Source organism: Jaculus jaculus, chromosome 5, assembly GCF_020740685.1.
Source record: "Jaculus jaculus isolate mJacJac1 chromosome 5, mJacJac1.mat.Y.cur, whole genome shotgun sequence".
Taxonomy (NCBI): domain Eukaryota; kingdom Metazoa; phylum Chordata; class Mammalia; order Rodentia; family Dipodidae; genus Jaculus; species Jaculus jaculus.
The window spans coordinates 69,635,258-69,650,769 of NC_059106.1; the positions used below are offsets into that span (position 1 = coordinate 69,635,258).

The 15,512-nt window shown below is 42.3% G+C and overlaps 1 protein-coding gene and 1 pseudogene across 1 annotated transcript in view; both read right to left on the minus strand.

The window, feature by feature from the left end:
• Positions 1-3,092: 3,092 nt before the first annotated feature.
• Zmym1 (zinc finger MYM-type containing 1) overlaps positions 3,093-15,512 on the minus strand; it is a 37,003-nt gene continuing 24,583 nt past the window's right edge. Inside the window, exons 7-10 of the mRNA XM_045148646.1 lie at positions 8,623-8,776; positions 7,582-7,719; positions 7,266-7,303; positions 3,093-5,437 (exon numbers count right to left, since the gene is read on the minus strand). Of these exons, the coding sequence (XP_045004581.1) occupies positions 3,143-5,437; positions 7,266-7,303; positions 7,582-7,719; positions 8,623-8,776 (2,625 nt within the window). The 3' untranslated portion in view covers positions 3,093-3,142. The remainder of the gene's footprint in view (positions 5,438-7,265; positions 7,304-7,581; positions 7,720-8,622; positions 8,777-15,512) is intronic.
• LOC105944538 lies at positions 14,940-15,449 on the minus strand (annotated as a pseudogene).

A 15,512-nucleotide genomic window follows, 5' to 3' on the forward strand; every position in this document is an offset into this window, starting at 1 on the left:
AACTTTTATTTTGGTTTTCTGAGGTGGTGTCTCGCTGTAGCCCAGGCTGGCCTCAAACTCAGCAATCCTACCTCTGCCTCCCAGTGGTGAGAGCAAAGGCGTGCACTACCATGCCTGGCCGCCTGTAACCCATTTCTTCATTTCCATGTATGTGGTGCATAGAACACTAGGCTTAATTTCCTATACTCTGTTCCTGAAGAAATGTCACATGAGTACAAATATGTTACTGCTGCTTTTTAAATCAATTTGATGTCCCAGAAAGCCTTTTTCAAAAATATTTTAATTTGGGAGAGAGAAAATGGGCATGTCAGGGCCTCCAGCTGCTGCAAACAAACTCCAGATGCATGTACCAACTTGTGCATCTGGTTTATGTGGGTCCTGAGGAATCGAACCTTGCAGGCAAGTGCCTTAACTACTAAGCCATCTCTCCAGCCCAATTTTTATTTTATTTTTTTTAAGGTAGGGTCTTGCTCTAGCCCCAGGCTGACCTGGAATTCGGTAGTCTCAGGGTGGCCTTGGATCCTACCACCTCTGCCTTCCAAGTACTGGGATTAAAGGCATGTGCCAGGGCCTATAGCCACTGCAACCGAACTCCAGACATACACCACCTTGTGCACGTGTCACCTTGTGCCTCTGGCTTATGTGGGTTCTGGCGGGTTAAACCTGGTTCCTTGGGCTAGTGCCACCTTGCCATTACCCCCTAAAGACCTTAGAAACTGAGGGGTTTATAGATTCTAAAGCACCAGGAGCTTCATTTTTCTTCAAGATTAAATAAATGATGTGTTTAGCCATTTTAAAAAACACCTGAGTGGGGCATGGTGGCACATGCCTTCAATCCCAGCACTGGATGAAAAAGTTTTATTTATTTGAGAGAGAAAAAGTATGGCCACACCAGGTCTAATTACCAATGCAAAGAACTCCAGATGCATGCACCACTTTGTGCATATTTGCAAATACCTACAGCCACTGAGTAATCTCTCCAGCCCTAAATAATTAAAAAAAAAAAAAACAAAAAACTCAAGGGCTGGGAGATGTCTCAGCAGTTAAAGACTCTTGCTTGCAAAACCTGCTGGCCTGGGTTCAATATCCTAGTACCCACATGATGCCAGATGTACAAAGTGGTGCACTGTGTCTGGCAAGAGGCCCTAATGCATCCATTCTCAAATAAAATATTTCTTATTTTAAAAGTGCTCAAAGCCAGGTGTGGTTGTGCATGCCTTTAATTCCAACACTTGGGATAGAGGCAGGAGGGTCGTCATGAGTTTGAGGTAATCCTGAGACTACATGGTGAATTTCTAGGTCAGCCTGAGCTAGAGTGAGAGCCCACCTTGAAAAGCCAAAAACATTTTTTTAATTAAATTTGGGGTGTTTGGAATAATACAAAAGCTATTTATACTAAAGCTATTTTATAAATATGCTTGCCTTCAAAGCCAAGGGACCCAGGTTCAATTCCCTAAGACCCACATAAACCAGATGCACAAGGTGGCACATACATCTGTAGTTCATTTGAAGCAGAGGACCGGGTGCGCCCATTAAAATTAAAAAAAAAAAAAGTTTTTCTAATACCCCAAAAAGTTTTTGTGTTTTTTTTGGTTTTTCAAGGTAAAGTTTCGCTCTAGCTCAAGCTGACCTGGAATGTAGGGTCAGGGTGGCCTAGAATTTGTGGCGATCCTCCTATCTCTGCCTCCCAAATGCTGGGATTAAAGGTGTGCACCACCACACCCGGCTCTGTATTTCATGTTTTATATACTTTTTTGTGTGTGTGTGGTTTCTCTGAGGGAGGGTCTCACTCTAGCCCAGGCTAACCTGGAAGCCACTATGTAGTCTCAGATTGGCCTTGAACTCATAGCGATCCTCCTGCTTCTGCCTCCCAAGTGCTGGGATTAAAGGTGTGCATCATCATGGCAATCTGTACCAGTTTTTTGAGGTAGGGTCTCACTCTAGCCCAGGCTGACCTGAAATTCAGTAATGTAGTCTCAGGGTGGCCTTGAACCCACAGCAATCCTCCTACCTCTGCTTCCTGAGTGCTGGGCTTAAAGGTGTGCAACACCACACCTGGCATTTTTTAAAATATATTTTATTTATTTATTTGAGAAAGAGAGAGAAAATGCCTCCAGCCACTACAGACAAACTCCAGATATTTGCACCCTTGTGGGTCCTGGGGAATTGAACCAGGGTCCTTTGGCTTTGCAGGCAAACGCCTTAACCACTAAGCCATCTCTCCAGCCCCTGTACCAGTTTTTGAATTGGCTTATGTGGTGGCTTGGAAATTGTACCCAGGCTGGCAGGCATTGCTGAATCATCTCAGCCACTTAATTAAAACTGACAGTTCAATAAAAGGAAATAAAACTGCTGGGCATGGTGGCACATGCCTTTAATCCCAGCACTTGGGAGGCAGAGGTAGGAGGATCACCATGAGTTTAAGACTACCCTGAAACTACATAATGAAATCTGGGTCAGCCTGAGCTAAAGTAAAGACCCTACCTCGCGGGGGGTGGGGGGTAGAAATAGGGCTGGAGAGATGGCTTAATGGTTAAGGTGGTTGCCTGTCAAGCCTAAGAACCCATGTTCAACTCTCCAGATTCTAAGACAGATGCACAAGGTGACACAACCATGCAAGGTCACACACGTGCACAAGGTGGTACACGTGTGTGGCGATTACAGTGGCTAGAGGCCTTAACATACCAATTTAAAAAAACTCATTAAAAAAACTACTAGTATAAGTTTGTAACTAAACTTATGAATAGTTACTTTCTGTAAATTGTCATTAAAAGCGTTGTCAGAAAACCAAAAAAAAAAAAAACAAAAAAAACCTACTAGGCATGGTGGCACTTAATCCCAGCACTCAGGAGGCAGAGGTAGGAGGATTGCCCTAAGGTTACCCTGAGCCTCCATAGTGAATTCCAGGTCAGCCTGGGCCAAAGTGAGACCCTACCTCAAAAAAACAAACAAACAAAAACAAAAACAAATCCAGACACATGTACCACCTTGTGCGCATGGATTTTGAGGTGGGAGAACTGACAAGTTCAAGACCTGCCTAGGGAACCCACTAACAACTCATCTCAAAAGAACAAATAACAAACCAACTTCACTAGGGTTCCAACAGAAATACAAAATTCTTTTAAGTTCAAAATTACAAGTATCAGGTATCATTCACCTGCATAATAAACTTTTCTACAATTGCATTGAGTCTTTCAGGCTCCATCAGTTTATTCACCAACTCCTGCTCAACAGCCATCAGGGCCAGACTGCTAAGCTTCTCTTGTCCCATGGTATGGGATAAATATGTCTTCAGACGAGGCAGGGTAGAAAATAACTCTTCATCATTTGGTGAAGTAATTGGCCAAGATAAAGCAATGCATAAGAGCTTCGAGAGGCAAGGGATGCTATTGTGAAGACTGTGCTGGATGAACAAATAGCCAAGAGTGGTGAAGTTGATGGATCCGTAGTCTATAACAAAATTGAGTTTTGCATATTGCCGATAAAATCTGAGCTCTGGAATGATGTCTACGTCAAACTTACAGAACATTTGAACATGTCTAGCTGTTGCTTCATTTAATGGGTCATTCCATTTAAGCAATAGCTCTGAAATTTGTTTTATTTTGCAGTAATCAAACTCTGAAAAATACAGCTTTAAATTTTTCAACACAGTATCCAATCCTTGGTAATAAATGTTAATTTTATACTGTTCTTCTGTTGAAGCAGGAAAAAACACACTCTCTGAATTGCAAAGATCTGTTGTTTTCTGAATTTTTCTTCTTTTTTGAAAAGAAGGTTTTTCAACTTCAAAACCTTTACTGGTTATTTTTCCACATAGCTCCTCTGCTCCATCCCAGACAGTCTTGAAATGTACATCATTTCTTTCACACAATAAACATTCCAAAATTGCTTCTACTTTTGAAGACAAAGAAAAAATATCTAGAGTTTCACTTTGAAGCTCTCTGGAAAGAATTCCCGTAACACTAAGTATTCGATAAAGAAATTTCAAACAAAAGATAAACTCAAACTTGGAAACCAATGTCAACAAATCACTCAACTTATCAGTCAGAATTGTGCTTGGGGAATGGCTGGATGCAGATGCCAGAGTTGCAATAATTTCTGGAAGGCTGTTAATCACAGATAATAGTGTGTGATCATGGACTGTCCAACATGATGAAAATGTATGTTTTTTGCATGTTTTCTTCTGACTTAGTATACAAATGTTTTGAAAATTTGTCAGCACCTCTCTATGCCTATGAATAGTGTTGAGCAGAGACTTGAGAGTACCTAAAGCACCTCGGAGTTCTTTCACTCCTTTACAAAACCTAATCACTGCCAATTCAAAGAGATGTGTGTGACAATGTATGTGTAAAGCTCTGGGTTCTTCCTTCTTGAATTCTGCTGCCATGGTATTAAAATTCACCCTCAAAGTTGTGGCATAATCGTATGCCTGGCCGCTTATCTGACTAAGATCAACTCCAATCTGCTGCAGGTAAGTGGTGATGCTCCTGTGTAAGTGGGTCCCAGGCATTTCTTCAATATCAACAAAACCCAGGAACCTTTCTTTAATTAAGAAAGCCTTTGATGTTTTCTGTGGATACCTCACACAAACTGAAAGTTGTCCTCTAGTGGCACTATCTGTTACCTCATCACATATGATAGAAAAAGCTGAGGAGACATTGACCTCATTCACAATATCCTGCAACATTTCAGTCTTTATTATCTCAATAATATCATTTCGGACCTGTGTACTATTATAGAAGTCAACTTGTGAATTCATAAACTGAAACATTTCTTCTCCTTTATCTTTTGCTCTTATTTCTAATAGTTCTAAAAAATTGCCTTTATTAACAGATGAAATAGACTGGTCATTTCCTTTTAACAGCAAGCACTGTTTTCCAAGAAATAAGATATTTTCAATGATAAGCTTTAGATACTTTTTATTTCCCTTGATATCTTCTGAGTCTATAGGTAGATTATCATTTATAGCTTCTTCACAGAACTGGTATTTCCTCCAAAACTGCAATGACTTTAAATGAATTTCACTTTTTTCATGCTTTCTAAATTTTTCCAGAGTTTTTTTCCAATTTGAAGTTCCTTGGGTTGCAAATGATTCTCCCCTATAGTTTACATTTTTTTGGTAGAACAATTGGCAGGAATAGCAGAATGTCATATCTTTTTTAGTGTTTTCCAAATGCTGAAAACTTGAACACCAAGATTTTCTGATGCTTTGTGACTTCTCTTTACATGTTTGCACCTTGGATGTAGGGTTTGGGTGACAGAGTCCATCACTTCCAGATTCCAAATTGTAGGTAGGGTCCTGGCTTGACATGGAATGGTTTTGTACTTCTGTACTGGAACCAGCTGTATCCTGACTGAGCACTGATGAAGGGGGCAAAAGGCCTGGCTGTTCCGTACCATCAGTATTACTTGATGCACTGGATAAGCTTTTAGAGGTCTTTGGGCAAAAATGGTAAAATAACATTTATTTTATTAGTTTTCAAATTATCAAAATATTGGATACACCTATGTCAACAACTGTAAAATGGGAAAAATACTGTAAGAGCTTCTATAGGCAGAAACATCATCAATTATTTGTAATTTATAATCTAGACTTAGCATGCAAGAGTTCTTGGCATATAACTGTAGAATAAGAGTTTTGGGGGCTGCGGAGATGGCTTAGTTGTTCAATTTCCCAGACATTTGTGTAAAATCAGACAGGCATCCATTTGCAGCAGAAAGAGACATTGGTGCTCATACACACACACACACACACACACACACACACACACACACACAAATAAAATTTAAGTCCCCAGCACCCATGTAAATGCCAGGAGCGAGGGTGTGCACTTCTAATTCCACACAGCAGAGGCAGAGAGTGGCAGACCCCGAGGCTCACCAGCTTGCTAGTCTAGCCAAGTTGGTAAGTTCCAGGTTTGGGAAGAGATCCTGTCTCAATAAACAAGGTGGAAGGCTGCAAAGATGGCTCAGTTGTTAAAAATGTTTGATTACAAAACTTTCCAGCCTGGGTTCATAAAGCCAGATGCACACATTTGGAGTCTGTTTGCAGTGGCAAGAGGCTCTGGTACACCAACCCTCACACACTCTGTTTGCAAATAAATACGTAAATAAAAGCATTTTTTAAAAAATAAGGTGCTTATTGTCTGTAATTATGGGAGTTGTCAATTAAAAAAAAGTGTAGTGATGGAGGACAACACCCCAAGTCAACTTCTGGCTTCTACATGCATGTGCACCTGCACACACATATACAAGCATGCATATACACATGCATGCATATCATATACATACCAAAAAAAGCCTGGGAAAATATGGCATAATATTTTTGTTTAAATATTCTTTTTATTTTTTTTTTTTGAGGTAGAGTCTCCCTCTAGCCCAATCTGACCTGGAATTCACTATGTAGTTTCAGGGTGGCTTCGATGGTGTTTCTCCTACCACTGCCTCCAGAGTGCTGGGATTAAAGGTATGCACCACTATGCCTGGCTCTGGTTTAAGTATTTTTTTTTTTTTTTGGTTTATCAAGGTAGGGTCTCACTGTAGCCCCAGGCTGACCTCCTATTCTCAGGTCTCAGGCTGGACTTGAATTCTCAGCGATCCTCCTACATCTGCCTCCAGAGTTCTGGGATTAAAGGTGCGCCAAATCTTCTTGCACCAGCCCTTGGGAGGCAGAGGTAGGAAGATCACTGTGAGTTTGAGGCCAGCCTGGGACTACAGAGTAAGTGCCTGGTCAGCCTGGGCTACAGTGAGACTCCACCTCAAAAAAAACAAAAAACTAATTCTTATATGGACGCATACATTTATTTGTTTGTATAAAAACTGCTTATGAAAGACAGTAGCCAAAAGAGTAAGGATAAAACTTGGGGGTTGGAAAAGGACTCAATTGAAAAAGTGTTCACTGGGGCTCAAGCTAGAGAGCCAAGTTTGATCACCCAGACCTCACCAAAACAAACAAACAAACAAAAAAAAACGTAAGCGGGAAACTGTGGTGAGTTTCTGTAATCCCAGCACACACACACTGACAGTGAGATGAGAGGTGGAGACAGGAGAATTTCTTGGGGTCTCATGGTAAGTTCAGCAAAGAACAACAGCACAAACAGAATCACAGCGAGAAACCCTGACTGAAACGGGGTGGAAAGGCAGAGGACTGACCCAAAAATTGTCCTCTGACCTTCACACATTTGACATGGCAAACTCATGTTTACACACACAAACATACACAGACATGAACACACACACACAAATAATAATTTTTAAAAACTTACATTCATCGTGACATTTGTATTTACTGAAGAAACTACACCTGTTAAAATTAACAAAAGCATGTATTTAGGATCTCACTTAGCATAAGCTGATATAGCTTGCTTCTTTTTCTTTTTTTCTGTTTTTCAAGGTAGGGTTTCACTCTAGCCCAGGCTGACCTGGAATTCACCACTATGTAGTCTCAGGGTGGCCTCAAACTGTTTTTTGGTTTTTTTTTTTGGATTGTTTCATTATTTTAAGAAAAAGAAATTTTAGTGTCTAGCTAGATCCATCAAGTATGAAACTGTATTTATGTGAAATATCTACATCAACAATTACCTTGTAAAAGATCCGTATTCCTGATCGGCACAGCAGCATAAGTATCTGCTAATGACACTATATTACTTATAACTGGAATTGAATCTTTCTTTGGAGAAAGATTCTCTGTTGAAGTATCATGTACCATGGAAACATTCACTGGCAAAAAAAATAAATTAATTAATTAAAAATGCTGGTTATAAACCAGGCAGAATCAATCAGAAAGCAATGTTTAATCATAAGTGTTTTGGGGCTGCAGAGATGGCTTTAGCAGTTAAGGTGCTTGCCTGCAAAGCCAGAAGACCCAGTTTCAATTTCCCAGGACCCACATAAGCCAGATGCACAGGGTGGTGCATGTGTCTGGACTTCCTTTGCAGTGGCTAAAAGCCCTGACATGTGCATTCTCTCTGTCAAGTAAATAAAAAAAAATCAAGGGCTGAAGAGATGGCTTAGTGGTTAAAGTGCTTTTCTGGGAAGCCTAAGGATCCAGGTTTGATTATCTAGTACCACATAAGCCAGATGCATAAGGTAGCACATGTGTCTGAATTATGTTTGCAGTGGCTGGAGGCCTTGATACATCCATTCTCTCCCTCTCTCTCAAATAAATAAATTAATTAAATATTTTAAAAAGTCAAAACTGTAACACTTGTTGCAAGTAACTTTTCATATATGTATATGAAAGTGCTACTTCACCCCATAGATTTAATACTTATCTCCTACCACTTCCACCTCCTTACTGGGGTTACCAGTCTGTGTTTGTGCAATGATGCAAAGTTTCATGCTGTGCTGGGGATCAAATTTAGGCCTTCATGCGTACTAGACAAACACTCTAACAACTGGGATACATCCTCATCCCCTGTTTTGAGTTTTAAGCCTGTTTAATTTGGAATCAAATCAAAGTTATACAATAAAGTAAAATGTAGCTGGGAGTGGTGGCTCATGCCTTTAATACCAGCAGTGAGTTCCAGGTCAGCCTGGCAGAGTTGAGACCCTGCCTCAAAAACAAAAAACAGCAAGGTGTAATTAACCCCTCTAATCACTAGAAAATCTTTGAAGTACTACCTGTAGAAGTCTCCGTCACAGCTTTCTTGTATACAGAAAAACAATTCATAGAGCAGAAAAGCTCTGTCTTCCCCAAGTCATTAGTAATCTCAATCATTTCCTCTGATGGCTTCAGTGACTTCCAAGGAAAAGATGTAAGTTTGACTAATTTCTGCTAGAAGATTTAAAAATAATACTCATAAAAAACTGATATTCCTATCATATAACATGTTAGAAGTAAGCAATAAAGTATACCTACTACAGCTACCTTTAGTTGAAATATTACAAATAACAATGAAATACTTTAATGCTATGTTAAAAACTATGCCAGGCATGGTGGCACACACCTTTAATCCCAGCACTCAGGAGGCAGAGGTAGGATCACCATAAGTTCTATGCCACCCGGAGACTCAATAGTGAATTCCAGGTCAGCCTAGACTAGAGCAAGACACTACCTCAAAAAACCAAAAAAGAAGAAAACGAACAAAAACTAGAAGAGATACTATAGACAGCAATGAATAAAATGAAGCCAAGTGACAGAGCTATTTGAAAAATGATTTATTTATCTTTGTTTTTATTTATTTGAGAGTGACAGAGAGAAAGAGGCAGATAGATAGAGAATGGGCATGCCAGGGCCTCCAGCCACTGGAAATGAACTCCAGATGCTTGCGCCCCCTTGTGCATCTGCCTTATTGGATCCTGGGGAATCGAGCCTCAAACTGGGGTCCTTAGGCTTCACAGGCAAGCACTTAACCATTAAGCCATCTCTCCAGCCCTCCTGCCCATTTTTTTTATTTTTCAAGATAGAGTCTTGCTGTAGCCCAGAAGACTGACCTGGAATTCACTGTATAGTCTCAGGGTGGCCTTGAACTCACTGTGCTCCTCCTACCTCTGCCTCCCATTTTTTTTTATTCACAACTTCCATAATTACAGACAATAAACCATAGCAATTCTCGCCCCCCCTCCACTTTCTCCTTTGCAACTCCACTCTCCATCATACCCCTTTCCCCTCTCAATCACTCTTATTCTGATGTCATCATCTTTTCCTCTTATTCTGATGGTCTTGTGTAGGTAGTGTAAGGCACTACAAGGTCATAGATATCCAGTTGTTTGGTTTTTCAAGGTAAGGAGAGCTTCACTCTAGCCCAGGTCAATAATTTTTATTTATATAGGGCTTTTGTTTTTCAAGGTAGGGTTAGCCCAGGCTGACCTGGAATTCACTATGTAGTCTCAGGGTGGCCTCAGACTCACAGTAGTACTCACACCTGGATAATTTTTAAAAATATAATTTATTTATTTATTTGAGAGAGAGGGAGAGGGGGAGAGAAAATGGGCTTGCCAGGGCCACCAGCCATTGCAAATGAACTCCAAATGCATGCACCCTTTTGCATCTGGCTTGTGTGGGTTCTGGAGAACTGAACCTGGATCCTTTGGCTTTGCAGGCAAATTCCTTAAATACTAAGCCATCTCCCAGACCCTTATTTAGGATTTTGTTTTTCTTTTCTTCTTCTTTTTTTTTTTTTTCGAGGTAGGGTCTCACTCTAGGCCAGGCTGACCTGGAATTCACTATGTAATCTCAGGGTGGCCTCAAACTCACGGTGATCAACCTACCTCTGCCTCCCAAATGCTGGGATTAAAGGTGTGCACCACCATGCCTGTCTTAGGATTTTTGAGGTAGGGTTTTGCTCCAGCCAATGCTGATCTGGAATTCACTACGTAATCTCAGGGTGGCTTGGAACTCATGTTGATCCTCCTACCTCTGCTTCCCAAGTGCTGGAATTAAAGGTGTTCACCACCATGTCCAGCTCAGGTGAATAATTTTTTAAATTATTTATTATTGGGCTGGAGAAAAGGCTTAGCTGTTAAGGTATTTGCCTGCGAAGCCAAAGGACCTTTGGTTCCATTCCTCAGGACCCACTTAAGCCAGATGTTCAAGGTGGTGCATTTATCTGGAGTCTCTCACTCCATCTGCCTCTTTTTCTCTCCCTCTCTCAAATAAATATATTTTTTAAACAATTATTATTATTTGCAAGCATGGAGAGAGAGAAAGTCAGAGAGAGAAAGAGAATTGGCACTCCAGGACCTCTTACCACTGTAAACAAACTCCAGATGCATGCGCCACTTTGTGTACCTGGCTTTATCAAAGGTACTGGGGATTTGAACTTGAGCAGCCAGGACTGCAAACAAATGCCTTAAGCCATCTCTCCAGATCATAATGAATAATTTTTAGGTATGGGAATATACTTTTAAAAAATTTTGTTATTTTTATTTATTTATTTTTAGAGTGACATACAGAGAGAGAAAGAGGCAGATAGAGAGAGAGAGAGAAAGAATGGGCACGCCAGGACTTCCAGCCACTGCAAACGAACTCCAGACGCGTGTGCCCCCTTGTGCATCTGGCTAACGTGGGTCCTGGGAAGTCGAGCCTCGAACCTGGGTCCTTAGGCTTCACAGGCTAGTGCTTAATCGCTAAGCCACCTCTCAACTGGAATATTAAAGTTTAGCACTATTTATTTCAAGGGCTCTCTCTTGTTTCTTTGCTTTCAGACAGTTTTTTCCAATCTGTAGGCCAGCCTGGCTTTGAACTACTAATCCTCTTACATCTACCTCCCAAATGGTGGGATTACAGGTGTGTACAACCGTTATCAGGCATCATCCTGTTTTGTTTGTTGTTGTTTTGAGGTAGGATCTTACTCTAGCCCCACCAGACCTGGCCTGAAACTCACAGTGATCCTTTTACTTGACTCCCAAGTACTAGGATTAATGAATGGTATGCACTAGAACATCCAGATTTTTCTTTTTAGTTTTTTGAGGTAGGGTCTTGCTGTAGCCCAGGCTGACCTGGAACTATGTAGTCTGACCTGGAACTATGTAGTCTCAGGCTTGTCTTGAGCTCACAGTTCCTCCTACAGATCCTCCCACCTCAGTCTCCCAAGTGCTGGAATTAAAGGCATGTGCCACCTGCAATGCTTCTGCAAATGAACTCCAGATGTATGGACCACTTTGTGCATTTGGCTTTCAATGGGTACTGGGGCATTCATCCCAGGTTGTCAGGCTTTGGAAGCAAATGCCTTTAATCACTGAGCCATCTGCCTATCCCTCATCATCCTGCTCTTGAAACTTTTATTCTGTCAGGCATGGTGGTACATGCCTTTAATTTCAGCACATGGGGAGAAGGCTGAGGTCGGAGGAGCACTGTGAGTTCAAAGCCACCCTGAGCCTACATAGTGAATTTCAGGTCAGCCTGAGCTAGTATGAAACCCTACCTTGAAAAAAAAAAAAAAAAAAAAAACTGGGCTGGAGAGATGGGTCATGGGTTAAGGCACTTGCTTGCAAAGCCTAATGACTGGAGTTGGATTCCCCAGTACCCATGTAAAAAGCCAGATAGAGAAAGTGGCACATGAATTTAGAGTCAGATTTTGCTGGAGACCTTGGTGCACCCATTCTCTGTCTATCTTCTATCTCTCTCTGCTTGCAAATAAACAAACCAACCTATTTTTTTTAAAAACATCTTTTAGCCGGACATGGTAGTGCAGATTTAATCCCAGCACTCGGAAGGCAGAGGTAGGTCAGCCTGGGCTAGAATGAGACCCTACCTCAACCGGCCCCCCTCAAAAAAAAAAAAAAAAACAGACGCACAAAGTGGCACATGCATCTGGAGTTTGTTTGCAGTGGCAAGAAGCCCTGCATTGCTTATTATCTTTCTCAAATAAATACTTTTTTATGGCCTCACAGTGCTTGACACTACCTGCACAAGACCATCCTAAGAGGAGGAAAAGATCATGACATCAAAATAAAAGAGAGACTGATTGAGATGGAGAGGTGATATGACGGAGAATGGAGTTTCAAAGGGGAAAGTTGGGGGGAGGGCATTACCATGGGATATTTTTTATAATCATGGAAGTTGTTAATAAAAATTTGGAAATAAAATAAAAAAATACGTTTTTAAAAATTAAAAAGGAAAACAGAATAAAATAAATAAATAGGACTGGAGAGATGGCTTTGCGGTTAAGGCACTTGCCTGAAAAGCCTAACACCACTGGTTTGATCCCCGATACCCATGTAAAGACAGATGCACAAGGTGGTACATGCATCTGGAGGTCATTTGCAGTAGCTGGAGGCCCTGGTGCACACATTGTATATGTCTGTCTCTGCTTGCAATTTTTTTTTTTTTTGTATCAGGGTAGTTAAAAGTATTTTTATTATAAACTTCAGGACCTAATTAGTAGTAGTACACAGCTAAGATAAATCTGAGATGACTTCTTATCAAGCACATGTGCCTTGCAGGGTGGCATGCTCCAACACTTTTGAGGGTTGGGATCCACCAGGCCAAAGACTTTGCTGAGTCTCCACTAGCTGCGAACTGGACCGCAGTCACGCTGGCTTGTCCACCTGGCATCCTCTCTGAGAAGAGCTCAGGCCAAGGTCTCTGCTCTTGAATGCTGAAGGGCAAACCAGAGCTTCATCAGCAGCTTCAGTCTTGAAATTTAAGCTTCTTTTTTCCACTTTTTATTTCAGTGATACTTAGGATTCAATGAAAAGATAGTCAACAGTATGCATTTAACAAGGGTGCTGATCCGACAGTTTCCATAAACCCATGGCTAGAGAAGTTACTGACCTCTCCGAAAATGGAGGTCAGATATGGGAAAAAATACACTAGCCCGGCTTATACATAGACAGTGAGAACATGTGACCAGAGTTGCCACTGGCAAGTCATCCTAAGCAAATGGGTAGACACTAACAAGAAGAGCTTGAAGCGGCTTGGATGGGTCACGTTGGCCATCCTCTTGCTTCTAAACAAGATAAATGACTGCAGTAGTAGCCTGCTTAGGAAACCCCAAGTCTCTTGTAGTCACCATTTTGGGGGGCAAGGGAAGGAACATGGTCTCAGTATCTAGCTCTGGCTGCCTGAAACTCTCTATGGAGACCAGGCTGACCTCAGACTTGTGGCAATCCTCCTGCCTCCATTCCAGAGTGCAGGGATTATAGGTGGGCACCACTATGCTCCACCCATGTATGCATCTTTCCAAAGTTCCTAAAGGCAGCATCTGTGGAAGGTGGACATGAAGAAGTTCAGGGGTGGGCTGGGCAGTGGAGGTGAAGTACGGCTGGAGACCCGGGAGAGCTGTTGCAGGGCGGGCAGGACCTGAGGGGGGTGCAGGGCAGGACGGCACCACACCACGGGGTGGGGAGCCAGGAGATGACCACTTGCAGACTGCATTGTGGATGACTCCTCAAGATGCAATGCTGTGAACTCTCTCTCTTACAGCAGTGTCCTCAACAGGGGAGAATTTTGCCCACATGGGACATTTAGCAATGTTGGAGACATTTTTGGCTATCTTCACTGGGAGTAGGGTGCTACTGGCACCTAGTGGGTGCAGGTCAAAGGGTGTTGCTGACCACTGCACAAGTCACAGGAGTCTCCTACAGGGAATTACTGAAATGTCCAGTGCTGAGTTGATAATCCTTGTTCTAGATGGGGAAACTTTTCTCTTACCACTCCCAATCTAGTATGAACCAAGATCCTTGGAATGCACAGTAAGTCAGACCCTGTACCTCAAGCCCTACTGGTGGGTCATGACATTGCCATGCTGAACAGGAAGCTTCCCATGTCCCACAATTTCCAGTTAGTTGCTGACAGCTCAAATTCTAGCTAATACAACAATGGAAGCCTTAGGTACATTTTGTCTTCTTTTTCTTCTAAAAGCTTCTACTTTTTTGCAAATGCAAGTGCCATCCCGACTGCCACTGCCATTGCCAGGATGGCCACAGCCGCAGTCCCTCCAAACAACAGTACTGCCTTGTCCTCAACAGGCAGCATGGCTTTTGATCCTGCAACAGGGGTGGCCTTCCTGCCCAGGGCCTCCTCCCCACTCCGCAGGGCAGTGTGGCTCACTCCCTCCATGGCAGCAAGCCCCACTGGTGCTGCCTGTGACTCTTCCACACCACGCTCCACAAGCACAGAGGGAGTGGGACTGGCTTCCTCAAGGGAAATCATCCCTGCAGCAGGTTTCCTGGGCTCCAGCAAAGATGGGCAGAAATCTGTGCAAGCAAGGGCGCAGGGGCTCCAGGGGTTGGCTCCTGCAGCTCCCTGGGCTGCAAGGCCTCCTTGGCACCCTCAGGGATCTCTTCCTTCTCCATGTGCACGATGTCAGAGTTAGAGGAGTTGTTCTCACTTTTCTCTCTGACTCCATTGCTGTCTATGCCTTTGACTTCTTCTGGATCCATTGCAATCTGCTGCCAGGACTCAGGACTGAGGGACACTGGGAGGCTTTCTGTGTGCTAACTCTGACTAGCAGACAGTGAGACAGGCAGACTTTCGGATTTCCAAGAAGTTGTCACAGTTGGAGACTCTGAGGGACTGACTTGTCCAGAGCTGTCACTAGACAGGATATAAATGTCATTGCTATTTTCTGCAATGATTCCAGGGCATTCTTCCTCGTTAAGACTCAAGATTAAAGACAGTGCCTGGCCAAGGAGCATTTGCAACACTTTTTGCAGAGGCTCTTTCAGTTCCTGGGACACTTTCTCTGAGATGGGCCAAGCAGTCTTCTGTTGAGCTTTCAGGGTTAGCAGAACTGAGCACTGGAGAGGTGTGATGGTCAAAGCCTGTGCTTATAAAGGCTTCAGAGATTCTTTGTCCAAGAATTTTAGTTCTTCATCAATTTCAGATTTATTAATAAAACTTCTGGATCCATTGACTGTGAAGCTATATCTAGTTGAACACCTTGGGGTAAGAGAACATGACACTCTTGCACATTCTCCTAAGAGAGAAGTCCCAAGCAGCTAAGAACAACATGTTTTGTTTCATAGTGAAATCTTACAGGCATAGTAGTAGATGACGCCATTGAACTGGTTGGCAGAGCTTCCAAGAAGTCTATTTAAAGTTGTATAAAACCTGAGCCGGCCAT